This window comes from Pezoporus wallicus, unplaced genomic scaffold, assembly GCF_028554395.1.
Source record: "Pezoporus wallicus isolate ANWC-B61680 ecotype Strahan unplaced genomic scaffold, APGP_CSIRO_Pwel_v1 contig_10810, whole genome shotgun sequence".
NCBI lineage: Eukaryota > Metazoa > Chordata > Aves > Psittaciformes > Psittacidae > Pezoporus > Pezoporus wallicus.
In genome coordinates this window covers 739,239-766,569 of record NW_026642731.1, presented here as the reverse complement: position 1 = coordinate 766,569, position 27,331 = coordinate 739,239, and the positions used below count along the sequence as shown (strand labels likewise).

At 41.3% G+C, this 27,331-nt stretch overlaps 1 protein-coding gene across 8 annotated transcripts in view; it reads left to right on the top strand.

Annotated features, from left to right (window-relative positions):
• The first annotated feature begins 6,861 nt into the window (after window positions 1–6,861).
• EYA2 (EYA transcriptional coactivator and phosphatase 2) overlaps window positions 6,862–27,331 on the top strand; it is a 166,633-nt gene continuing 146,163 nt past the window's right edge. For 2 of the 8 annotated variants that reach the window (XM_057432168.1, XM_057432175.1), the window contains exon 1: window positions 8,109–8,260. In XM_057432168.1, coding sequence (XP_057288151.1) covers window positions 8,196–8,260 — 65 coding nt within the window. In that variant the 5' untranslated portion in view covers window positions 8,109–8,195. The other 6 variants (XM_057432171.1, XM_057432169.1, XM_057432170.1 and 3 more) reach the window with 6 other exon arrangements.

Here is a 27,331-nt window from a genome sequence, read left to right as displayed (position 1 = left end):
GGATGGACCCTAGACCTGGCTCATTGCTCCCCATGTCTGGGGCTCTCAACAGGCCCCATTGCCAGCATCCACCACTACCTGTGCTGAGGTGACACTTGTTTCCTGGGTCACCTTTCTTTAGGAGCTATTGGCATTTGCTGCTCCTTGAAAACCATAAACTTTAAGTGAAAAGCTGTTGAGGCTGGAAAAACAGCAACAAAGTACAGAGGAAGAGAAGAAAGTTTGACTACTGGATTGGACTTCCACTGCTGCTTTGGCATCCCTACTAGCTGTACTTCCCCCTCTGCTTGTCAGGTGTAATGAAGCTTGGGAAAACATAGTAAGGAACACTCAGTTAACATCCATAAGAGATAATGTGCTATGTTCGGTTTTGAATTTTTTTACTTTAAATTTGCAGGCCTTATATGTAATATTATTTTGGGGACAGCACATTGTATTGATTAGATACTTCAAATGGTATAAACAAGGCAGTAGAAGTACTCAAATTGCTGCAAGCCAGATGGAGATCTTATCATACTACCTCGCACAATTTGGAATAACTAGTTTTTGAAAGCCTCAAGTCATTCTGTTTGTAGTGTAACAGATTCACTCATCTCCTGGGTCAGTGCTGGACTATGTTGCATGGAGCAGATACTTAACAGTCTCCTCTCTGCTAAGGAAGGCCATGAAGCACATCCTCCCGCTTGAGCACTCACTGCAAGAATGCAGAGTAGTGAAAGATGCACGTAGGCTTAAACAAAACCAAAGTAAAAACTAGATCATGCAAAGTCACATTTCTGGAGCATAAGGAAACATTTTAGTCTAATTATCTTCTTGAGCACAGAAAGAAAAGGAAACATTTTACCATAGTCAGTTTTTAAAAGAATTATCCTAGGTAAATTGATCTGCAGAGAATTGCTCCCAAAACTATAAATCATATTGATTTACTTGCTGTACACTTCTAAAGAGTGACCAATGAGTTATCAGAAGGGTGCACAGAGCCCTCAGCCTCCCAGATTGAAGATGTGGCTTATTCCTGCCTGTAAATGGATTAGAAAGATGCAAATGATCACCCTGTCATAATAAACAGAAAGGGAATTACTGCAACCTTGATTAAAAAAAAATATGATTATACACTTTGTGATTACCTAGGACTACCTGACTAGATCAGAGTTTCTTAAATTTCACAGTATTCGTACAACAGTTAGGAAAGAGCATTTATTCCTTTGCATTCATTAAATGTAGTATCAGTTTCACTCTGGAAGCATTATCTCCTTTAGTACTTCCCTGTCCTTCAGTATATAACATTCTGCCCTTTCCTTAGTTTGTAACACAAATTTAAAAGTCCAATGACTACTAATGCTGGGAAAATAGCAACATAATTTTATGCATCTATTGTATTCTCAGATTGTTTAAAAATAACAGCCATGTTTTGGAGCAATTATAAAATATCTCAAGATTTCTAATTAAAGCTTTGAGGTAGTCAGATTGACTCATCTGAACAGAGCAATTAGTTTGGCAGAATTGACTCATGGTCATTCTACCTGACAGGATTCCCTTTTGTGGGAATGTAACTCTTACTGTGAAAATGTTGTACTAAGCAAACCTTAGTTCCGCTTGTAAATCAGTTTGATGAAAGGTTTGAAAGCCTGTTTCTATGGTGCAGTTAAATTACATTCAAAGTACAACTGAATTTGTCCCTAGTTTTTCCATCAAGTATAATGTGACTTAAAAGAACAGTTCGCTAAAGATAAAGTACAGTTTAGAAAACCAGATGAGATTTCTTAAATGAAAGTAGATAGAATTTAGGTAAATATTCTCCAAGATTAAACTAACTCACTGAGGCATTTGTCTTTGATTATCAATTTTAATTGATGCATAATAATGAGACTTTATTCCCACAGGGACTGGTATGCTACAAAAATTTCCAGAGGGCTCGCATTCAGATTCCTAAAATCAAACTCCTCCTTGCAGTCAAAATCTGATGTAAAGTTGGAAGAAGGACAGCTTTTGATTCATGTGTGAATGAACTTTCCAAATACTTGCCAATTCTACGAGAAATTAAATGGAAGGTTTCTGCAAGACTAGTCAGCCATTCTGTACTAGCAGTGTTGCGGAGCTGCTGTTGCAACCACTGCTGAGGGGTTCTGATGTTCTTGCATCAAAAGTTACCAGCGCCTAATTTGGAGCCCACCCAAAATTCAGCTGGTTTTGGCTTACTGTAACAGCAACTACCTGGAGGCAGATGCAACATTATATGGGTCAGAAGCAACTTCAGTGATGTCCCTGAATTACGTTTTGCCTCATGCACGCTGCTCTAGTTGTAAAGAAACAGAGCCAAAAGTTATAATTTATGAGTAGGTTTGCCAGTCTGTGGAATTCATAAGTCTTCCCTGAGGAGGAAGCTGATATCTACAAAATGCTTCACCTGAAGTGTAAGAAAAGGAGAACTGGGGAAAAAAAGCTAATAACCCATGAGGAAACAACTGCAAAAATACCTTCCATTTTCCCTCACAGCCGCATAAGTGGAATGTATCTTCCTTTTGGACCACAAACACATCTATTTTCAAATGGAATGTTTTTATTAAAAACTAATTTTTTTTTCTTAATCTGACCTATAATGCATGTATGGATTTGAATTTTAAACTGGCCATTTCCTAGTTCTGCTCTAGTATAAAAAAAAACCACAATTGTGCATCTCCTCTCCAAATGGATCAATGTCCAAATTCTTCCTAGTAATTTTTTTTTATTACTGGTAATTGAAATAACATATCAAACCTTAACTTTAAAATATTGCTCTAGTTCTGTCTTAGGTCAGGCTTTTAAATCTCTCCCACAGACCATCACTCCTTCCACCAGCAGAGCCATGGCCATTTCCCATATTCAGAACAGGGCTCAGAATTCCAAGTGCCAAAGTGAGTCAGCGGGAAGTGTGTATTTGCATATAAAGCTCTATCCCAAGCTAAAAAGCACGACACAAGAATTTTGCTCTCCCATTATGTCATTAAAAGAGCTCTAAGGAAAAACTCATGGGAAAAAAAAAAAAGAAAGTGGACACAGAACTTACTTTCCATTTCAATACCTTTCCATGCAAACTGTTACGCAGTTGTGCTCGCAGGTGAAATTGGTTTTATTCCTATATTTAGAGATGGCTGGCTGCAGTGAAGAGTGACAGCATCCCACCTGCAACAAATCATACATTTTTTTGTCATTGGATGTCTTTTTGTGAAATTTCATTGTCTTCATAGTAGAAATCTACTAATGAAATGTAGAAATGTACTAATGCTAAAGTACAATGAAACAGGAAGGATGGAGTAGAGGGATCTGTTGTTTCTACAGGAGAACTTCCAAGCAAAATAGCAGGAGGGTATTTTAAAAGAAAGGAAAGAAAAAGTAAAAAAATTTGGTTTCTTTTTTTTCATTTCAAGCCAGTGGTGGAAATTGATTAATGAAGCCCGTCTGTAGTTGGTACAAAGGGCCAAATCTTAACTAAATATAAAATAGCAAGCTCCTAGTTCTAAAAACCAGAAAGAGGAAGGGGACATAAAACTAAAAAACAAACAGGCATATTTGATCATTTAGTGGTGAAAAGATCAGGCACTCCTCGGTTGCAGGGTTTTATTTTTGTGCATTGTGTCAACGATTGGAAACCATATGTTTTAAGACCAGCTTCAATAGTATCAGTAGCTACAGCCCTCCTCTCAGATTACTTTTTACTGCCTGCCTAATTTTGAGCTTTAATAGCTAACATGCACTTTGTTTATCAGTTACAAATGTTCTGAGTTTTGATGAAATAGGCTAAACAACATATATTGGTTTATCATCAGTACTAAAGACCCAACTAAAAAAATTGTTCAATGTTGGGGCCTGCAACTTTGCAAACAAGTTGTTCTTAGAAATAAGAAGAATCATCTTAAAATGGATGGCTCTGGTTCTGAGTGTGAGCTGGGATCCTGATGTAGCTCTTGTCATCACTGGAAGAATCAACCCTACAAGGTGCTGAAACTTTTGGCATCAAAAGTGCAACCAAGTATAGCACAATTAAGTCCCCTCAGATAACACTCCTGTTAAATAGCACCATATTAAGTGCTTTATTACACTGAGGTCAGTCTGCCGGTATTAAAATTAATCTGTCTTTAAAGTCTTTCCAGAATCAGACCCTTAGTACCTTGCAGGATTGAGCATGAGATGGCTCCTTTTTAAGTAATTCTGTTGAGCCATACACCAAAGAAATTCAAAATAGTTTCTGGCTTGTGTTATTTATCCTCTAATTGCTTGAGGACAGAGTACCTCTCCCCTGTTTTTAAAGCACTGCATAAATTAATGATGTTCTAACAATAACAGCAGCAGCAATTCTGGGCATTTACCAGAGAGGAAGCCACCATTAGTCTGGAGAATGAAACTTCACTGCAGTCCACAAAATAATGTGTTAGGAAATTTTATGGTTGCCAACTTTCGCAATTTTGTTGAAAGTCTTCTAAAATGTGAGGGTTGGGGTGTTTTGGATTTGGTGTGGTGTTTCTTTTCCCCACAAAGCCTGAGCTCTGGCATCATGTGAAAACATGAAAATGTGAGATTCTCAGTTTTAATTTTAGAAGACAAGTAAGTTACTCAGCATTGTGGTTGCAAAGAGAAATTGAAAACATGAACCCAAGGGCCGGAGAACAATTAGTAAGAGCCCAAACTGCATTGCTTTTAAAATCTTACACTTTGTAAAGCAATTTCATGACAGTCAGGGTCTGACTCCGGGTGTTTCTGTGCTTGGGGTTAACCATAGTCAGTACCCCAATAAATCCTCTATACCCTTTTTGAGGGCTTCTCACCCTGGTTTGCGCCAAAGGGTAGAATCATGTCTTAATGGTCAGAGGGGACACTGAAGTTAAATACTGGCTCATTTCTTGGTTTTAGAAATGGAACCAGTTGTTTGTACTGATGTAACTGTCCATTTTGACAATGAGGTGGACAGCAGAAACTGGACATATATCCTCAAATGAAATACATGTTCCACAGTGACTAAACTTCAGGATACAGCTTCTTGCTTCCTCTGAGGAGAGGTTGAGGTGTAGCTGTAGGCTCTCCCACACTATGGCACATGCTCTGTGGATCCCAAGCTCTGAAAGAAGGTGGTTCCCCATGTGCCCCAAGGACAGGGTATGGGCTGGCTGCTCCAGTCTCCTGGGGTGCCCAAGGAGGACCATGAGCTCCTCAATCTGTTCAGGACACTGTCACCCAGCCAGAAGACTGAGAGCATTTCTGTTTGGTGGGTATGCAGTTTCCCTTTATTCTTTAAGTTTATGGTACATGGGAATAAGCAGAAGGCAACAAGTCAGACAAACCCCCTCTCCAAACCTGCCTTGGTCTTTGACAATGAAAAATTCCACCACTGAGAAATCCCTGGCATTGCAACGCTGATGATGACCCAGCTTGATAAAATGGAGACTTTTATTAAGCCAACTACTAGAACTTGCTCCTACTCTCTCTTGTCTTGCAGCCTGGTACTCTATGCAGCTGTCTGACCTGTGCACCCCAGCCCACAGTCTCATCTATGGGCCAGAAACCATTTTGTTCCCTTGCCTTTCTAAATGGCTTTTAAGATCTACAGGTATTTTGTTGGATACTAACAATGATGAAAATCCTTATAATTCCTAATTGAAAAATACCCTTTATCTTCCTTTTTGCAGCCTTTTCCCACTGTGCCCTTATCTACTTTTTGAAATATTGCATACAATGTTTTCAGTAAATAAAAGGGATATTACAGTAGACAAATGATGTTTACCCACCAGCTCAAGAAAGGTGTTTCTGGCACCAATTCACAACTTACAAAAATTACTTATACTGAAAGGGACAAGGAGTGTCTTTTTGTGTGCAGGGTGCTGTGCAAACAGTGAGGTCCTGGTCTCTGACTGGCTTGCAGTGGCATTACCACAAACAATACTAGTTCTTAAATACCTGCCTGGCTTTAAGCACTTAAGTAAATAATTGTATTGATTGTTGCAGGACTATTCACATGCATAAAACTAAGCATATATTCAAATATGTTGTGAAATCGGGGGTCAAGTGTGTTTTGCAAGCAAGGCATTTTTAGACAATTAGTGTATATGAACTTACTTGTCAAGACCAGCTTCAAAAGGAGCTAATGTGGCAATCGGGGTTTGGGGCAGGGCAGGGGGGTGGGGGGAAGGAAAAGTATTTTTGTTTTATGTTTTTCAAAACTGAGCTAAAGGCTTTCTTGTACTTCAGAGACTCCTCACCAGAACCACGGTTACAGGCATGAATAGCAGCAAGGAAGTCCCCCAAACCAGCAATCTCTCGGAGTTTAATGTGAGAGCGGTATAAATGCAGAACTGCAGATAATCTGTGGGGAAATCGGGGGGTTAGTGCTGAGAACTGATGGGGAATAACAACTGAAAGAGCTTTGGTTTTTCTAGGCCGGCGGGAGGTAGCTCATGCTAGGAAGCCTGCCAGCTCCGAGCTGATGCTGGGAGCTTTGTCTCCTTTGGATTGTAGAACACACTTTGCAGTCAAACTGATCTGAGAGATTTTGATAGTAAAAACAGCTGTCTCGTTGCAATGATGTTTTTGTTCCATTGTCAAAATTTTGAGTTAAACCCGTGAGTGGGCTGCAGCTTGTTCAAACCCTGAACTCAACACCCTTTGTGCTCCTTTGGCTTTTCCACTGCGGTTCATGGGATATCTCCTTCCTCAGGAAAGGGCTAGGTATAATAAAAGCCGTCGGGGTGAGGACTTGCAGGTCTCCTCTGATGCCTCCCCAGTGCTGGAGACAGAACTGGAGAGCTGCAGACTGCCTCAGACTGGTGAGAAGCAGGGAATAAAGAGGAAGAGCAGGTGAGGAAATGAAACGCCTCAGTGCCACTGTGCCCGGGCTGCGTCCCCAGCGAGCAGGTATGCCAGTGGGAAGGGGCTGCTGTATGGTGCTGATGCTATGTGTAGGGACAAGACAAGCACGTGAAGCTGTGCACATGGCGTAGAACACAAGAGACGTGTGGAAGGTGGTGGGAGGCCCCAGCACATCTCACAAGCATGAGCCTCCAAAGGCGCCTGTTGCCCCTCTCTTGGGTGGGTGGAGAAGCTGATGATGTACCTTCTAGAGGAGCCCATCACACCAGACAAGAGCAGAAGTCCCCCTCAAGGTGCACACGTGAGGCTGTCTCTGATTTTGTGCTGGCATGGGATAAGGGGCAGTGCGTCTGTATGGCCACAAATCCATTCGGGTCCCCTTGAGGAGATCAGAGCCAGAAGCAAGATCTCCCCGGGGCCTTTTGACCCTCTGGGAGCCAGGAACTCTGTGATGCTCCATGTGTGCGAGGGCAGGGGGATGGCTTGTGTGAGTGAAGCTATTTCTGCAGGTTTGCAGGGTCTATGGCTCTGTGGCACAGTATGCGTAAGAAAAAGATGTCCACACGAGCTCTTCCTTTTAGATTGCTATTTAAAATTGTCACTAGAGATCAGTAACTCAAGGACTGTAGCGAAATGGCTGTTTGCACGGGAGCAGAGCCTGCAGATAAGGTGTTTTCCGGTGGTATCCAAGTGTCCAAATTTTATGCCATCAATGTAAAAACTTGCAGCTAAATGTACACTGATGGCACCGACAAAGGTAAGACTGTAACTGCGAAGGCAGAAAAGCGCGTTGGGAGTACCTGCTACCAGCGACAACACCGACCGCCGGCTGTTGGAGAATGCGGGGCAGCGGCCGCCACCGCTCTCCCTGCGTCCGGCAGGGTCTGGACAACCGCGGAGGGGCCGTGCGGGGCCCGCGGGAGGCTCCTCCTCTCCTCGCCCCAGTCCCGCACCGCGGGAGCGCGGCCGTGCGGCGCTGGGACACGCCGCGGCCCCACGCGTGCGGTAGGTGCGGCGCGGACCGGCCGTCCCCGACGGCGGGCAGAGCGGGGGGGAGGCCCGCGAGGGGCCGGCGGTGCCGGTGACAGGCTGCAGCGGGGGGCGGAGGAGCCGCGTGTTCCGGGCTCGCTACCGGGCAAGCAACAGGTCAGATGAACCGATTAAAAATCCCCGCGCCGTCCCTCGCGCTGCGTGTGCCGGCGGGACCAGCCCGGGCGCACCGCAGCGCTTCGCACCCCGCGGGCTCCGGCGGGAGGCGCAGCGTGGACGGGGGGTGGGCGCGCCTGGGGCGCAGCGCGGGGTGCGGAGCCACCGCCCCGCTCCGCTCCTTTCCGCGGGCATGCGCGCCCGCCTCGCACATGCTCACTGCGCCCGCAGCGGGCGCGCACACTCCGCAGCGCTGCGGCTCCGCGCTGCACCTCCGGTGAGTATGGGCAGGGGTGTGCGGTAGCGAAGTAGCTTCTTCCGCGCCTGCGGAGGGAGCCGGAGGCAGCGGGTTCTGAGCGGAGCGTTGCGTGCCCGTGGCAAATCCGAAGTGTGAAGCCGCTTTCCGCGGGTGTCGCGCCGGGCGGTGCGCGGAGCGAAGCGAATCGCTCGCCCCGCAGCCCGTCCGGGGACGGCGGCGGTGAGGGAGCCGCTTTCCGCGGGCGCGGAGCGCGGAGGCGTGTTTGGGTCCTGCGTGCGGACTTGCGACCCAGAATAAGAAGAGGTAGCGAATTGAAGCGCGGCGCAGCGTTAGGTTTTGCTTTAAGCCCAACTTCGTTTAGTAATGATTTAAAAAGCCGAAGCGTGGGTTTAAATAAAATGTGTTAATGCTCTTTTTCGCGGTTGCTTATACGACGAAAACTCTGCACTGTGATTTATGCCGTTTAAGTAAACTTTTTTGAGTGTTAAATTATGCCTGAGCCCAGTGGATGGCCTCTGAAGGAAATTGTTCGTGTCTGGTTTTCAGACGTTTCGAATAATGATATATTCTGTTGTATAAAATGGTAATTGTTAAATACATATGGTTAACCAATAAACAATTTATTGGTTTACATCAAATATTAACAGATTTTGTTTAGCGTGGTATCGGATTCACACATCCCGCAGCGCCGGTAAAGGCGATGGCAGGAGGGGTTATTGTTTAATCTTTCTCATGAACTTTACTAATTTATTGATTTACTGAGGATTTTTATCCCTGCAATGCCCCTTATAGAAGGGTTCCCCCCCAGTATATCGAGAAACCATGTCTAAATTCCTTATGCATGTCTACATCTGTGTTTATTAGGGCGGTCTGGTCCTCAAAAGATGGCATATATTTAAACTAGATGTGCTATGTATAAATGAATGTTTCTTAGATCGTTTCATATATTTAGTGTTCCTTGTCTTGTGTTACTTGTTGCTACATGCAGCATAAATTCTTTCTCCTCATCCTTTTTGACATGAATAAACCATTTCTATTCTTTAAAAAAGGCTGAATTTTTACTTCTGCTTTGAAACTCAAGTCATCATGTGGCCTCAGAAGTTACACATGCAGGCAGGGAAGACTGCCTTGAAAATAATCAGCACTTGCAGCTTTGGAAACATTCCAGAAACTTTTTAAGCATGTTTTGAAAATTAACTTGAAATGCCACAGCAGCTGATAACTACTCTAACTTAGATATTTTAATTAAAAAAAAAAAAAAAGCATGATGCAAAATTAAATTGTGAGTTATTAAGTCAAATTGTCCATGCAGTTCTCATGCATTTTCTCCTCCTCCAACCAACAGGTCAAAGTATTGGGCTAAATAGCAAGCGGTATACTCTTTTGGGTTTAGACTCATCGATTTGTTTTGCTTTGCTTTGTTTAGCCTGCTCTCCTCAGCTCATTTTCTTCCAAGATACTATGTAGAGACTTGATTCCCCTGACTCGCTAATCTTATCACCATTATTTGGTTGAAATGTTGGAAATGGGCTCCTGTTTCAAATATCTCACAGCCTTGGCAGTCTTAAATTTCATTAGAAAAGCTTCATTAGGGAGAAATAAAAATGTTATTGATTATTCCCTCTCCATAAGCCCCATATTCAGCTCTGCGATGTATGCGGATACGCCTTGATTATACAAAGGAATTACACTCAGGTATATATATGAAGAACTTGATCTCAGAATGTCACTTAAAGAATCTTGTGTGTTGCTGTGGTGTTGTGCTTAGCTGGCTGGTATGCTAGATTTTCCTGAAAACTGAGTAATTTAACTATTAATCCTGCAACAATTAGTTGCATGTTTAACTTCAAGCCTGTAAGGCATCGTACTGAAGTCAGCGGTGCTGTATTTGGATGGCAGTGTGTATATGTACACACTGCTGACAAAGAAAGCAATTAAAGAAGTCAGTAATTTTCTGCTGTCTTCTCAACTGTTATTTATGATGTGTAGTAGTAAAACAGCTATTTTGAAATCAGCTATAATTCTCTTCAGTAAGATTTGTTTCTTCTGTGCCAAATTTTGCAGTGACCAGATGGTTTTAAGGTGTCTTCAGCTGGAGAACAAGCAGGAACAGTGCTGAAGACTAATTATTCCTTGCAGTAAATTCCTTCTGCAGTAAATTCACAGGTTGTTAGATTTAAATCTGTGGAAATGGTTGTTAAGATTACCTGTGCAGTGAAAAATGTTCTTAAAATTTTGGGAAAACTAGCAGAAGTTTCTTAGAATGGAAAGAAAATACATTTTAATTAATTTTGCCTGGCTGGGATAACTCTTACTGGGGACAAACTGTTAAATGAAGTTGCAAATCCAGATCGTTTTCAGACCCCATGGAGCACTGCAGTTTTAATCCGAAGATTTTAAATATATCTCGTAAGGTCATTTAGTAGATCAAGTAGGGAAATCTTGTACTGAAGTTTCCAATGTATAGTTACTGTATGCATGCGTATCATTTACAGCAATAGCCACTTGATTTGGTGTCATCCCCTGGAGTAACAGTGAGGTTCTTTTCATCAAATTCCACTTTGTACCCAGGGGACAGAAAAATGGTTATACCAAGAAAAAACAAAAAACATTCAGAGCTGTAAACAATGACATATACAAAAGTGAAGCCATTCAGGTTTTACATAAATCCTCCTTTTCATGGCTTCATTTAATGAAAGTACAAGATTTTTTTTTGAGTGTATATCTCTAAAAAACAAAAGCAACAAAAAAACCCTAGCCAAACCTCTTGGCATAATATTCACTATGATATAAACAGGGACAACTCGGCATATCTCTTTCCCTCCCTTTTCTACTGAAAAGCCAGAAAGACCATCCTGGTTGGGGTTGTTTGTTAAGAGCTCTCATCAGAAAACAATTGTTCATGGCAGTCTAATTCTTAAAACAATACTTCATCTTTGTTTGCAGATCTTAACTCAAGTAATGATGTTTAACAAACACCTTGTTTTAATCAGGTGAAGATAAGCCCCTCAATTAGGATGCAAATAATTGCTCATCTCAGTTGGGTCATTTGAGGCCTGGAGGTGTTGCCATTTGCAGGTAGATTTGTTGCTGCCAGAGTGTTGAAGCTGGAGGGAGGAGAACGCGGGAATAAGGGTTTAGGACTCTGCAGTCATTGTGCAAAATATTTCTTTGCTCACGGCATACAAAACCTGATCCAGTTTCCTTCTTCACAGGCTCTTCAGTTGCTCTTGATTTACAGCTGCAAGAGGTGTGAGAGGAAAGTTGGATCCAAAATAGTGGTCACTGCATAGATGGTTCCAATGAGTGTGTCACAGAGAGAATATTTAATTAAAAATAGTCAAACGTCTTTTCACTCATTCTTTCTACTTGGACTTCAGTTACGTATCTGAGTTATTTCAAAGGTGTGTAGAATGAGAGGAGAAAGATTACATGGCCATAATCCTTCCCATTTAAAATTATTTGTCTGAAGCTTCTTAAGTCCTAGCATTAGGAGTCACATATAAACATGTTTGTTTAACATCAGCATTATCTGTTAGATTGTACATGGTTCATTAACATGGAGAGAATACTTTTTGTTTAATAGTGCGTGGGAGCTGCCAGGGGTCAGAGGAGGTTGTTTGCCTGAAGTCGAGATGGCATCTTGGCTTTGGTCTTATTCTGTTTGTCACTTCTGCTGTGTCTGGGAAATACTTCATTAGGGCCGTGCTAAGGTATTTTCCCTTGTGTTTATGTACAGAGGCTCTGTGGAAAGCCAGAAGTCTGCTGCAGGGTTGCGGTAAGGTTTATGGGGAATTTTAAGGAAGGCTTGCTATAATTTGTGGAGGATTGTTTTAGTTGGGGTTCGATTAGAAAAAGCAGCTTGGAATGGGAGGAGCAGCAGGGGAGAGGGGAGGCCCAGAGGTTGTTGTTGTGCCCGCAAAATGTGTGGCTATAAATTGTGGTATTTTACAGCATCAGGAAGTTGGGGGTCTGACGGCTTGGGGAGTTCAGTGCATTTTGTGTGCCAGTGAATAATGTTTTGTTGGTGTGGCTAGGTCATTGTTGGACTTGAAACAGCTGTATCTGGTGGTGATGATGAACTGAGGCTCAAGAGCAGAGATGGCACCTCCATCCACAGGGATGGAGCAGGAACAGGCCCTGCCATCTTGACCAAGCTTGTGGGCTGCTGTCCACTCTTTCTCTCGTTGATTAGAAACATGCTTGGGTATATCAGGGACACTGGAAATACCTTGTGGAGAAGTAACCATGGCCTCAATTTGAAAAGGTTACTTAAAATGTTTTAATATGATTTATGTATACAAGCTAGCAGCCATGCACTGCATGCAGCGTAGAGGGAGAGATATGCATGTACACAGGCATACACAATTTCATTATTTATTTGAGCTTCTTGAAAATGTTTCTGAACGTGTCTAAAAAGTCAGTGAATTTCTCCAGCCTGATTTGGATGGTGGGGGCTGTTCCAGCTTTTTTTTTGCTTTGGAGGGAGAAGATAATTTAAATTTCTAATAGAAAAGAAATAGAAAATTAACTTCTATGGTTTTTCTCAAGCAAAGACCCCCAGTAGATAATAACCAAAAGGCATTGACTAAATCGAGCATTACTGTAGAGATCAAAGTGGCTGTGGAAGTTGCAATGTGAATGAAGCATACCACAAATGTGCACTTTTTAAAAAGCGTAACAGTAAAAATAGAAGGGATTTAAAAAAACTGTACTAAAGTCCTGTGTTGATTATAAGTTGTAACTGAAGGACACTGAAGGCCTGGATATTGTTTTGAAAAAGCCAGCAAAACAGCTATTCCTAAAAAAAAAAATAGGCTCCCTCAGAAGGTTGGAGAGCGAGGACAGAAGTAAGTGTTACACTTAGGGGGAATGTCTGGTGTAGGTTTTTTTCTTTTGAATTATTTTTAACAAGTACTTACTCTGTTCTGTATTTTTAAGGAATTATGTGGACAGCAATTTTGTTTCTTTACCAAGGCAGTGAAAACACCAAGAATCCTTTTTATAATTTGGAAAGAATGTCAAAAGAATGAAGTAGTTAAACCTTAAGTGTATTAGATCATACGCCTTAAATGCATAAATAAGCATAACTGCAATCACAGAAACCAATGTTAAAACCACCAGGAAAACTCACCCACAAACCCTAATGACTTCAAGGGAATGACCTCAGCCATTGTGAAATTTGTGCCTATTTGTTGACTGACGTTTTTTTTTGTAGAAGCAGAATGCATTTTTCGTTGAGGTGTGGGATTTTGTTGTTTGAAAGAGTGCTGGGGTTTTTCTGTTGCTGCCAGGTTTGAATACAAAGAGTGAAAATGGGATTGAGGCCAGGAAAGCCTGGATATGAGTTGGGCCTTAGCAATCTGAAAAGCAGGTGAAGGGTTTCTTATTGGTAGACAGAGACTAGTAGAAATGGATTGAAGTTTGTTGTTCAGATATTAGAAACTTCCTTGATGATAGCCCATTTCTAACTTATTTATTCCCAGCTAGTTTCCTCTAAAGGAAATGAAGGTTTAAAGTGTTTGGTTACAAACCTGAGATTTCTTCACGTCTGTGTCTTTGCGTGAGTGCTACATGAAATGTCATTCATCTCCCCTCTGCTTTTTGTAGAGGAAATTTATGCACATTAGAACCTCAACTTGCCTTTGCTGCAACATCACGTAATAATTCAGGGAAATGGAAGTCTTGAATTATTTCAACAATAGTAGACTTATTTGGGAATGTCTTTAAATAAACCAGTGCTACAGACGATAAGCCTGGTCAGAGGCAAGTCACTCTGCAGGCAGGGTTTCTCTCTGCTGCCCATTCCTGGCAATGGGCTTCTGCTTTTCTGGGTGGCAGTAATTAAAGAAGGTCCAAATTTAATTGTCCTTAGATGTGCAGAAAGGTTTAAGAAAATGGGTAATTTTCTTCTTTGTGGTGCCTAACTCTAGGTGTTTGGTATTGTGGTGCAGAAATTCTCATTTGCCATCCCTGCTTTTGAGAAAGAAAACAGCCCAGATAAATAAATAAAGAAAATCCTAAATAAAAAGAAGGATTTAATATCAGTCAGCCTAGATAGTAACTAGTTAACCAACAGAGGGTTGGTGCCTCTCTCTGGGCAGACTTCACAGAGAAACTCAACCAGGGTAGGAAAGCCTGGTACTTCCAAACAAAGACAAGGAGACGCGGGGAAAATTTCTTAAACTCAGCAAATGCCTTCAAAACTGGAAATGCCTCCAGGATTACTCAGGCACCCACAAAAAACTGTGAGGGGAAAGTGGGGCAGGCATCTGAAACTTTTTTGTTTTTAAATAGGTTGAGTAAGCAAAGCAATTTGGGGCCGAAGTTATTTACAACTTAGGCTGTGCACCACGCAGAGACTCATCAGCTGTCTTAAAGGCAAGTTTTGCATCTGTTGCAAATGGTGTCCATCGATGACACATTTGATTCAGCTTTTTGCTGCGTAATTGTCCTACAGCTACTGTGAAAGAACTTTGATCAGTTTTGCATATAGATCTGTATCACCAGTTTTGATTCCCCTTGTAACTGCTCTTCTGTGCTCAATTACCAACTTTAGAGTTGAATTGTAACTATCTGACAATTCTTTGATTGCAAGTCAAGTCAAAATGTATTTACAAAATACTTTCAGTAAATGTTGACAATGTGTACTTCAGTTTTGTAAACTATGCAAATTTATTATTTTTTCCCATTTCTGTGGCTGAAACAACTCAAAATCTTGTTTAGAATTGAGCAATACTTCTTTAAAAAAGAGATCGTTTTCTTCACCCTTAAACTAAAAAGCACAATTTTTTATGAAACATGACACTTTTATAAGTAAAACATTTGAATGTTATAATTGCTGTGTCCAAATTTTGCCTTTTTTTAGCAGGCTAACTTCATTATTTGGATTTATAAAAGCATGGGTTTTGCTAGCTTACTTTTGGTAAGTGCTATGTTGATGCTACTGCTTTCCACTGAAATATAAGAGTTAGCAGTAGGTCAGCCTTCATGCTCATAGAAAGTAGATAAATTTTCTCCTTGCTTGTGTTTAACTGGGATAAGTATACTAGGTTCAGTCCTGCTGCCATTGCAGTTCACTCTCTTACTGAGAGGGAGCAGTTTTAAATCTTGTGTACTTGTTGCCCAAATGCATAAAAAACCCCAAGATTTTTTAAAATCGCATTGTAACTGCTGTCAGTACAAGTCCAACTGACCGCTTCAGTGCCTTAGCCTTGCAAAACAGGAGCAGGAGTCACTGTCTTTCTGTGCTATCCACACTTACAGGTCTTATATGCAACTCGGCAAAGGTTTTCAGCAGCAGTTAGCAAAAGCTAACAAATACAAACCGGGTGTGAAGCCAGAACAGGTCCCTGAGAGAGAGGTACTGCAACCCGTGGTAACAGTGGCTGTAACCTCCTGCACAGGAAGACCTTTGTCATGATATAACTTAGTACTTGATACGTCTCTTCTAACCTAATAATCTTAAGTGTGTTGGTGGAGTTAGGTGTGTAGCAGGGAAATAAGGCAGGCACCAATTTGTTTTTCAGTTACTGAAATAACATTATCGATATCCTCATTCTCTTTAACCTTGGTAGCCCATTGTGTAAATATCTACTTTAGAGGAATCTTGCTTTTAATAAAACTCAGTTGTCTCTGAATAAAAGGCAAGCTTAGGTCTCTGAGCTGAAATATGTAATCGTTCAGCAATGCTGTAAATGTGTGTAACCCTGTACAAGGCAATATAAGATGTCTTCTATGTTAAAACTTTGACAGACTTTTGCTTTCTCTCCTTAAAATTGCCCTCTTCAGTATCTCTGCACCTGAAAAATTTAAGCTGTGATTCAAAAGAAGGCCTATTCTGCTTATTACATATGACTTCATTTTGTTTGTTTGGCAACCATCCTTCCTGTTCACTGCAGGGGGTGAATGTAAATTGTGGAAGAGAAATGGATGGGGAGGGGGACTAAGGAAGCCAAATATTTTACAGAAGACTGAATCTTCTGTAAAATATTTGAGATGCAGCAAAACTTCTGGGCTAGATTAGTTTTGAAACAGCACTTATGCCCCCCTGCAAAGTATGGGGACAAATGCTTGATTTTGAATTGAAAGGAATAAAGGATGCTGCTGCTAAAAGTCAGATGCATTGATGTTAGAGCCTGGTGTTTTACTTCTTAAAGCCCAGTGCTTCTCCTTCCCCTAGTCCCCCCTGCCACAGATCAAGATTATTCAATCACAACAGTGGTTTAACCATATCTGTGGTGGAGCAGGATGGTTGCTTAACGATGCACAGAAGCATTGTGCCCTGGTTTAGTGCAGGAAGTGGAAAATGATTATTGTTTTGAACTTGAACTTTGTGAGCAGACAGAAGATAATTATCAGAGCTGGAACTCCCCCGGGAAAGTGGGGGAGTGATGCACTGTACTTGTAGGAAGCACTGTGGGATCTTAAATATCTAGTAGTGTTTAACACTTTGGTTTTACATTTCTGCTTTTTAATTGATCTTCCTCCACTCCTCAGGGAGTGCCAGGGAAAACCCTGGCAAATGGAGGAAAACACAATTGCATGTAGACTTCATGTATTGTATTTACTGATAGACACCCTCCTGCCATTCCTTTGCTGGTGAGGCAGGACTCTTAAATTTCTGTCTTGATCCTGGTGTTACTTTCACTTGTAAAATGAACTCTTTCACTGCCTGGTTTACCTATATATATTATGGACCTATTACAACATGGAAAATTGACTTAATTGGTGATTAAGAGCACAATTGTATGTGAAGCCATTTAATCAGAAGCCGTAAGCCACTTGTGTAGTATTTATTATAAACTATAGTAGTTTATCTGCTTTCTTAAGTGGAAAAACCCACTGAAATGTCACAAAGTCTGCACAGTTGTGAAGTTACCATTTTGAGTATCAACTTTTTCATAACATATGAGTGTTAAAATATCACTGACCACTTTCTAGAAAAAAAATAAGGAAAAAGGCAAAGCTGTGCCTTCACTGGATGTTTTGCTGTATTCCAGGGGCCTGTAACTTTGGCAAACTACCTGCGTTTTTCTGTTTGGTTTGGGTTTTTTTCCTCTATTTTGGCTGCTACTTTACAAGTTCTTCAACAGAAAATAGTCAGTGCAAGACTTCATCTTCTTTGCAGACTGCAGCATCTTCTGTAGATTTTTTTTAAATACTGTTCCCTATTAAGTTAGGTAATTACTGAGGGGAGAAGAGTTTTTGCTAACTTACTGAAGGTGATACTTCTACCTATGGCACGTACATGGGCTTTTTATTTTTGTTCTCAGAAAATAATTCCTTATTTTAAAAATATAGTTTAAAGTTTCAAAGTAAAAATACATTAATTTTCAAAGTAAAAGTAAATATGTGTTCTTTATGATAATGTTTCCCTGATTAAGTTAACAAGACTACTTAATTTTACATTAACACAGTTGTGGCATTCTTATTTGTGGTGAAGTTTTCAAGGTAGTAAAATTAAGTCATTTTAAAAGAAAATTGTGTGATGATTTATTGTAGCAGAGTAGGGGAAATTCCTCTAGAGATTTTAATATCTTCCACCTGGTATAGAAATGAAAAGAAAATATTCTTTAGCCGGTGACTAATTTGTCACTAATACCCAGGGGTTCCTTCATTACAATGCAAAGATGTCAGTTTTAAGAGAAACGTACAGTGAAAAAACCCAGTGCAACTTCCTGTTGCAGACACTTACCAAAAGGAGAAAAATAAAGGTCTGGAAAGCAGCCGAAGTGGTGTGAAGGAAGGCTCTAAAGCTATCAATCAGGGCAAAATGGTTGAAGAAGGATTTTACCTGCAGGCTTCAGTGGAATTTATTAGGACATGTTTGAGGAGGAAAGTCACTTGATACAACTCCAGAGGAGGAGCTCTGACATGCAGTAATACCCAGGCTGATGTTCAGTTCTTCTCCAAGCTGCACGTACTGCATCATGGTAATTGTTTGAGTAGGAACTGTTTGTTAAAAGCAGTCACATCCTGCTTACTGCTGGCTTTTTTACTTTATCACAATGTTAAATGAATCTGGTCCAAGACTTACTGTACAGATTAAAATGCTGCTAGAGAACACCTGTAGCTACTGACAGCTCAAAGCCAACACCAAAGATCATAGTGTCCCTTCCACATCAGTGTCTTGACAAGTCGTTTTTCCCAGCGGAGGATGTCCAGACACTTGCATAGTGTCATCACTTTGCATTTTCTGCAATAACAAGATTTTGACTCAGCTTATGTCCTTCCAGTACTGTGATTTCCAACAGCTCAGTATGCGGAGGGGGACCACCAGCTGTCGCAGTGTCTGGAGAGAGAATTTTGGTCTCCATTCCTTAAAAACCAGTTCTGCACTCATGTCACATTTGAGTAGGCACAGTAAAATGTGAGCATGAATACTGGATAGAGGATATCTGCTTATGACCAGCTTCAGAGTTTGAAATAGGTGATTGGCAATAGCAGCAAAGTGTCAGCCTGTGGTAGCAGAATATCTGCAAGCAGCCTCTGTTGTTCACTTTATGGGTGCAAGAATCACAGCAACGGGTCTAGTTTCCAGCGGAGGAGTGGATGCATTCGGGTGGAGCAGGTATCGCCAGCCTGTACCTCTCCAGCAGTCTAGCTTCTTGAGGGCTTTCTGGTTTACTCTTCACCTACTTTTTAGTACAGCCCAAAATGTCACGTGTTAGCAGTGTATGTCTGTGACAGAAGTAATGATTCAGTGTTAGGACTGCAGTGATGTTAGAGGTTTGGGAAGAAGTAGCCAGTCCTGCACCGAACAATGTACATGTTAGAAACGAGCTGCCTGACAACACTGTGGTAAAAGTGTTTGTTTAGAAAGCATGTCCTGCAGACTCCAGGCCATGTTAACACAGTTCTGTTTCTTGCTAGAAAGTAAGATTTAGTCTCAGCCATTCTACAGTTAGTTGGAGAAAAGGAAGATTTTATGTTCTGTCAGAACATTATTATTGGAAAGGAAAATTATTGGTTTTGCTCTTTCTTTCAGTTTCAGTGTATTCTTGAGAGCACTGAGGTGAATAAGGAACATTTTTGTATGTGTGGTGGGTTGACTTGTGATGGCAGCCAGACATCCACCTGGTTCCTTCCCCACTCCCTTCATGAGCAGGTTGCGGGGAGAAGATAAGATGAAAAACCTCATGGGTCAAGATAAAGACAGGGAAGATTGCTTGCCAGTTACCATCACAAGCAAAACAGACTTGGGGAAGATTAATTTATTGCCAACTAAAATAGTGTTGGATGTTGAGAAACAAAGGGAAGAACTAAAAAGCACTCTGCCGGCCCTCTTCTCTCAGGTTCAGCTTTGCTCCTTCATTCGCAGTTCCTGTACCTCCCTCGGAGCAGCGTGAGGAACAGGGGACTGCAGCCATTGTGTAACGTCCCCTTTCTACCAGTTCTTCCTCCTCCTCACACTTTTCCCCCGCTCCCTTCGGGTTCCTGTCACAGCCGGCTGCAGCCTGGTCTCCTCAGGAGCTGCGGCGCCTGCAGCGCCCCCTTCCCGCCTTCCCCTGAGGCCTTGATGGGCCTCGCAGGGCTGTTTCCCTCACGGTTTTTCTTATCACTGTGCCAAATTTGCCCTGTCACGGAGGCACCACTGGCTTCTCCAGCGGGCTCAGCCAGGTCCTGCTGTGGGTCTGTGGCGGAGCCGGCTGGAACCGGCACAGGGCAGCCCCTCACAAAAGGCCCCTGCAGCCTCCCCTGGCAGTGTCTGGGCACAGACACCCAGTACAGGATGACAAAATCAGCACGTTATTAATTCATATTGGACTGGGATCTGGAGCAATTGCACATCCCATCCGGTGGGAATTGGTGGCGGTTTTGGAGTGACTTGCAACAGGGAAGGAAAGGGAAGTGTGACCTTGCTTATCCTGCCTCCCGCCTGAGGTAAGAGGCAAGTAAATAAGCAGCAGTTCTGGCTGGTAAAACCTAAAATGGGATCCACCTTTTCAAAAGTCTCCGAGTTGATGCAGAAAGGCTATTGGGGCATCTTGTGGGAAATGATGATCCTGCACAGAATGCTGAAGTTGTGCTTTACTGGTGTTTTAAGGATTGATATTTTTTTAGAAAGCAATCTAAATGCGCTTGTAACGTGCTGGCTGTTGAAATGTGGTGTCATTTTTAAATGACTACCTGAACTAGGGACACCTTTTTTTTCCATGTTGAGGGTCTTGTATTTGCTAGATATATTTTTTTTTTGAGAGTGTTGTGATTTTAAGTTGCTTGTAATCTTGTAACTGCTCTGAAGGTGGGAAAGGCTATTGTAGAGGACCTGTGCTCCCTGCCTCTCCAGAGGCAGAGCCTTTTTAAACATGTTGGATTTTTTGCATGTGTTCTATTAATATTCATATCAAGAGTATAGAAACAGGTGGCCATCGAATGGTGGCCATCATCTGATCTTAATCATGTGCCCAAGGCTTAAATAACATTTAACATTTTCTTCAGAGGTTGGGCTTCAGGGCTTTTAAAGCCATTAACCTGAAGCTTGCATGGCATCGTTCTCCTACCTGATTTATGCTACAAAGGAAGGTATGTGTTCAGTTCCTTATGAGCCATTCCTAATGGTTGATGGAGGCTCTGTGCCAAGGAAGAGCCTGGAGTGCACAGGGAAGAGGTTGTCTGAGGAGGGCAAAGGGTTCTGCAGTTCTCCGTGGTTTTAGGTTTACTTTGAGAGGGATCTTGCCACTTGTGGCTGCTAACAAGGTGGTAAGTAAAGATGACTGCACCGTGCTAGTGTTATCACACATAGTAATGCACCAGATGCTCTGTTGGCAAACTAACATTTTGTTGAGCTTCTTTTGTGTTCTCAAGAGAGCCTTAAATTTATGAGTTTTGTTCTGGGAAGCAAGTTAGAAAAATCATTTGAACAGCAGTCAGCTCAGGAGAGAGCTCTATGTAAGTATTTTTTTTTTATGCTTAAGCTGACAAGCCAAAGTCTTGCCCCAAAATATTGTCTGCTGCTCTACAAAGAAACTATAAGTCTTTCATTAATCATTTAGTGATCCTTTAACTATATGGTAAACAAAACCCACCAGGCCTGTGTTGTCCTGCTTGCAGCCAATTCTCTTTTGCTCAACACCTCATGCAGAACTTGGTTTGAAACCCAATCTACCGAGGTGCTGCCTCCCCCAGCAGACATACAATTAATGACCCCAGATGTCTCCTTAATGAAGGGGTTTTGTTGTGCCAACACGATGCTCGCTGTCCTTCCTCAAGTGGATGCTGTGTTGATGCAGATAGCATTACCAAAAGAAGTAGTATGGAATCTGCAATCTTGTGGTCACTGGAATTTAAAATCCTGAAATTATTCTTGGCATATAAAGGTTAGTGCATACCGTGCTTATTTCAGAGTCACTGAAAATCAAGCCCTGAGTTGTGTCATGGGTTTGGTTTTTTTTAGTGCTTCATGTTTTGTTTTTTTTTTGTAGTGCTTCAAACAATTGATGCATTCTTGCGACCTTTGGAAGTACAGCTTGGATTGTAATCCACGAATCAGATGTTAGCAAAGAAGAAATAGCTAGGATGTGACTTGTGGAGGCATTTTCAGATGGTCCCCGACAATGAACAGTGAAGTGCTTAGAGTTGGAATATTACTTATGCAAAAGGGAAGTTGAAGCTTAGTTGCCAAAATCTGACTACTTTAACTTGCAAGTTGACTGAATATAGGTATGCTTTGCCCTGAAGTTTTAGCCTAGAAGTTGCGCAGCAGTTCCTGACACTGTAAATTTGAAGATTTCCAGGCTCACTTAAGTGCTGTCAACCAAAGCTTGTGTTCAGTCTTAAGCATTTTTCACTTCAGTTAGGAAGGCCTGAAATAATCAGTCCTTGGAAGGAAGTTGTGTTATCCTGACATGCATTTAAAAGAAATATTTTTCCTAGGTTGTAACTTTCTAGTTATGTAGTAGAGCTTTTTTGAAAGGTCCAAGCTTTTTTATGGAAAGGTCCAAAAACACTGCCAAGGTATATGCGTGACTTGAAGTAAACCCCCAAAGTAGTTTGATACCCCTGCAAATAGAACAGTGCTGCAAATACCTAAAGTAGATGTCAGAATAAGAATTGCTGACTCAAAGTCTGCACATGACTGTAGTTTATGGATTAGGTGGGGTGGGCATGGTGCTCAAAGACGTTATTAACCTGTTTGTCAGTTAACATTAAAGTAGTAAAAGTGGTGCCAACTTCAACTGTATTGGAGTACTTAATTGTAATCCTGTGTTTACAGGGAAGTATTGGTAGCTGTCACCTGAGCAGTGGAGTTAATTTGGGCAGATTGTCTTACTTGGCATTAGAACTACAGTCACCCTGCAAGCAGTGGGACCTTCCTCACAGAAGTCATGTTGATAGATGGCAGGTATGGTTTCAAGACTGGATTAAGCTGACTGAGAGCTGTGTTAACATTAAAAGAAGTGGCTTCCTCAGCTTGACTGCATGTTCCTGTCTTCTCCTCTCTGTTGGTGCTATTGGACATGCTACAGTCATCTTGCTGATCCAGCTGAGAAGAAAACCAGAGAAAAGATCAGTTGCTTGGTCTGACTGTAAACAGACTTGTGCCACTGCCTCTTGCAGGAGCTTGTGGCTGGGCTGGGGAGAGGACAGGGTTGCATCTTTGGTCAGTACTAAGGTCTTTGATTACAATCATTTGAAGCTAATCAGGTCCTGAGACAGATGATGATACAGTTGTGGGATTACCCTTGATAACTGAACTTCTAGGCAACAGTTTACAAAGTGTAGTTAACTTAGTTGTTGAGGGTTAATCAGCTTGATACTTTAGTTCAGGCATTTTTTCGTGTTCTCTTTTATTTGTGCACTTAATGTATAAAACTCGTACCCGTATCTGGCTTGCACTTCCAACAGTATGTGCCAAGTCCTGTCCTGCGCCTTCACCTGTTTCCCAAGGGCACTTTTAGGTAGATATTTTTAAAATGTGCATCTTAAGCACATTCCAGAGGAGCTTCAGAGTAAAATGTCAAGTTTTCTACTACTTTCTTTTAAGACAGCCAGAGAACCTGGAGAATAATCATGGTTGTGCATTGAATGAAGCACTTCTCCCAGTCATAGGAAGCCCATGATGATTTCCTCCAAGTTCAAGCCGTGTGTGACATCCTAGGTGGATAATAGTAGCACAGCGATCCTGATTTCATCCCTATCTGGAATCCTGTCAGAAGTGACTTGCCCAAAATGTTAACACCAAGTTAGTAGGACAGTGTTGAGAATCAAGAATCCTTAATTTCTTGGTTTCTGAATTCATCGGTACATTGACTATTTAAAGACCTTACTGAAATGAGCTATACTAATCCCAAATTTTGGTTACAATTTGAAAATTATCTGTTAAAGTAGCATTAACTCTCCCTTCAAGAGGGGTTGGTAAGATTGACTGATTAGCTATTTTAATTACTGAATGTGGGTTACATATATACAAGAAAAACTTCTCTCTGACGAAAGCATATTATATCTTGGCTCTTAGTACTAACCAGCTCAACTTTAATTTCACAGCTTGCTGCCAACAGCTGCCTTACTAAGACAGTACTCATAATAAATGAAATTTCACCAAAAAAGAAAAATGAAAACTTCGTTCCAGCTGGATTGAAAAGCAGTTGGAGCATTTCTATCCTGCATAGAAAGCTGCCATCCACATAAACATTTCAAATTACTTTTTCATTTTTAATAATCAGGATCAGACCTTTTCTTATTATTGAGGCAAATGCAAGATATTAGAAACATAGAATTTCATTCAAAGTCCATTATATATTGAATCCTGTCCAAAGCTAAGCAGTTGAAGTGTTTTGGAAGAAACTCACCTTTTAGTTTCAGGTTTTCAGATTTTTGACAACTTACTTGGAAAGGACCCCTGAAATGAGCAGGCTGCTCTGGTGCCGCTTAGTAGTGCTCAGAGGGACATTAGTTGCTAGTTAGGTTGCTCTTGGAGCTGTTGCTTGTGTATTGTTGAAAGCCCTGCAGCTGATGAGGGCTTGCCCGGACTACCAACGGGAATCTCAGTTAAATTATCACACAGCCTCTCTGCACATGGAAGAGATTAGTTCTCATAGCCACAAACAGAATGAATGCTTTGTACTTAGTACCATAATGTTAGCTCACACTGAAATACAGTGCCAGTAACCAACTCCTTTACCAATAAATTCACAGTTCTAATAACCATGTGTTTTTACAGCATCCTGATCCAAAAGGATCAAAGAAACATTGATTTATTTAGTTTTGGGTCCCATTCCCTGTTGTTCTCGCTCCTTCGCCTTGCTCCACATGAGCTCAAAAGAGCCATATATGAGATGAAACCCAACTGTTGTTGTATAGTCCACAGCAGGGAGGGACACTTCACAAAACCACAGAAAAGAACATTTTAGCCAGTAGAAATGACAGGAAGTGTTGTGGGCAGACAGAACACAAACACTAGAGCCTGCTTTGACCAAGTCTGTATCAACCTGTCTAAACTGCTGTAAAGTTCTGTACTGATGATAAATGGATTGAAAGCTTAGAAATTCAACATCTCTGCTGTTGTATAGAAATATTTGAGACAGCGCTGATCTTTCCAAAACCTGATTTAGAATGCAACAGTGTTAGTTTCGGACAATGAAGCTGAGAAGTGTTGATATGAGTGTCTGATGAAGCAGGTACTCATTAGTCTGTAGAAGTGCCAGAAGCAGAAGCATTTTATCCTTCGGTTAGGAAAAGGTGAATAATGCTCAAAAGGAGCATTACTGCCAAGCTGTTGGTAATGTGATCATGTCACCAAACCTTGGTAAAGGCCCCTTGTCCTATGGCAAGCACGTGCTAAGACATCATGTAACATAAGTAGTAAGTAGTCCATGGGGGCTGTTTGGAAACCCTCAAGGTATAAATCCCTAGTTGTAGGGCTGGTTGATGTTCCTCATCAAAAGACCAATCTAATACAAGAAGGTTTCTGAAAACTTGAGTTGACAAAACCATTTAGCAAGCAGTACTGAAATTACTTTCCAGAAAGGTGGTTTATGGTTCAGACAATATTTGGTGGCAGTTGTATTACAGCAGCAAATAGAGGTCCCAGCCCCACTCTGCAGGTAGGCACAACTAAAGTACTTCTTGCCTCAGAGTATTTATTTCTCATGACCAGTGAAAATTATGTGGAAAACCATCATGGACACAAGATACAAATTGCCATGACCAGGTCATTATTTTGTTAGGAAGTAAACCAAATATTTGAGTTTTGCCTCTGAATTACACAGCTTAGGGAAAGCTCAGTAATTCCTAATGGCTGAACACTATTTCTAAGCCTAGAAATCCTACTTCTGACTTTAAAAGCTTTTTAAAAGAAGAACCTGTAGCTGAGTAGCTGCAACTTTCACTGTTTTCAATGTCTTTCGATCCCATCTTAGACCAGGGTAATGAAATAGTTGTTGGTTGTATGAAGGTTGGAGGGTCTATCAGAACTGGCAGTTCTTCATGGAAAAAGAAATCGATACACTGAACAAAACCCCTGTCAGCAACTGGGGAGAATCCTTTTCTGGCATAATTCTTACTTCAGCATATTTATGCTGTTAAAGTATGTTGTCACCTGGAGCTTTGTTTGCTTGTTTATTGCTACCTAGGGTCTCTAAAGTAGAGATTGCAGCCAGTACTTGAAGCAGAGGAGTCAGAAAGCGTTGTGGGGAGAGAAAGATGACATGTTTCTGTGTTCAAGAGCATGTTTCTTAGGGGTTTTTATGGAAAGGTCCAAAAACATCTTTTGCAAAAACACCACTACTCTGTGTTTTTGTAGATGGGAATTGGCTGAATTATGTCCATGTGCCTGTTCCTAGATAGAGAATGTATGTTGGAAATACTTAAAAATTAGAGTGATTGAATATCTAAAACTTCCCAAGTGTGATAGTTCTCCTGCATCCAACATACAGTGCAAACCTGGTTTTGACATTTGATCTATACTGTTCATAGGTCTTTTATATATGCAGAGGGATTTACTGCTTTGTAATCAAGCTGCTGAAGAAAAACATTGTCCTCCCATTCACTAGGGATGACTGTAACAAATTAAAATGTTTTCCCATTAGCCTTCTCTACTTAGCTGAACCACTTAAAATTACTTTGGACTTTGCCCTTGTCTGACCTCATCACCTTTGCTCAAACATTTCTGCTTCCAGGAGTGCAGTGGTGGGTTCTAGAGCCGTACTCTGTGACTGATGTTACAATTCATCTGAGGTTGGAAGCAGAATACCAAGGTGCAGCCCATTCGGACTTAAATACTTAGTTTTAAAAGCCTAATGCACTGCCTAACTTGCAGGTGATCTCTGGCATAGTAGATTGCTGTTAGTGTTAGGAGCTGATTGCAGCCTGAGTGCATGCAGATATTTCAGTTAAGACTGGATGCAGATGAAGACAGGTTGTTTCAGGTTTAGGTTGTTGTTTTTTTTCCTTTATTGCTCCTTTGAGGTTCTGTGGCAATAATGGCTTTACCAGCTTGTGCTCAGAACTGTAGAGTTGAAACAACCAAATCTCTGAGGTTTATCTGAGCACAGAAGTACATTTAAACTAGTATATATGAAGTTCTCTCTCATTATCCTGCTTGTTAAATGCAACCAGAATTACATTGATTTACAAAGCAAACTGCAGGTTTAAAATTGCTGTTCTGTCAAACGTACAACTCTTGTTTTATAACTGACAGTGCCCAAGTGTTAAATGCTTAGACATTAATCAGTTATGCTAAAGTAAAAAAACCATGCCAAGTTATTAGACAGTATGTATGTAATTCAGTTCTGGATTGTTATTTTTAGTTATGATAGGAATGGAAGACTGATTTTCTTACTGAGTTCCCACATCTTGTGTCCTCCTGCCTGTTACTTCTCTTTGTATTCAGGTTCTCATTCAGGTTTTATACTTCTTGCTGGCTTGGAGCAGTAACTTGGAGGTGATTTGAGATGGTCTCAATGCAGTGTCATAATCTGGAGAACCTTAGAGAAGGTGCCATGCGTGTAACAGTGTAGAGAAATACATGGCATTACTGAATGGGATTCTTTGAAATATTACAATGAAATGAATGTACAATTGGAATGCATAGAGGAACAGTGATAGAATTAAGAAGGCTTTTAACAATATAGAAATCACATGTTT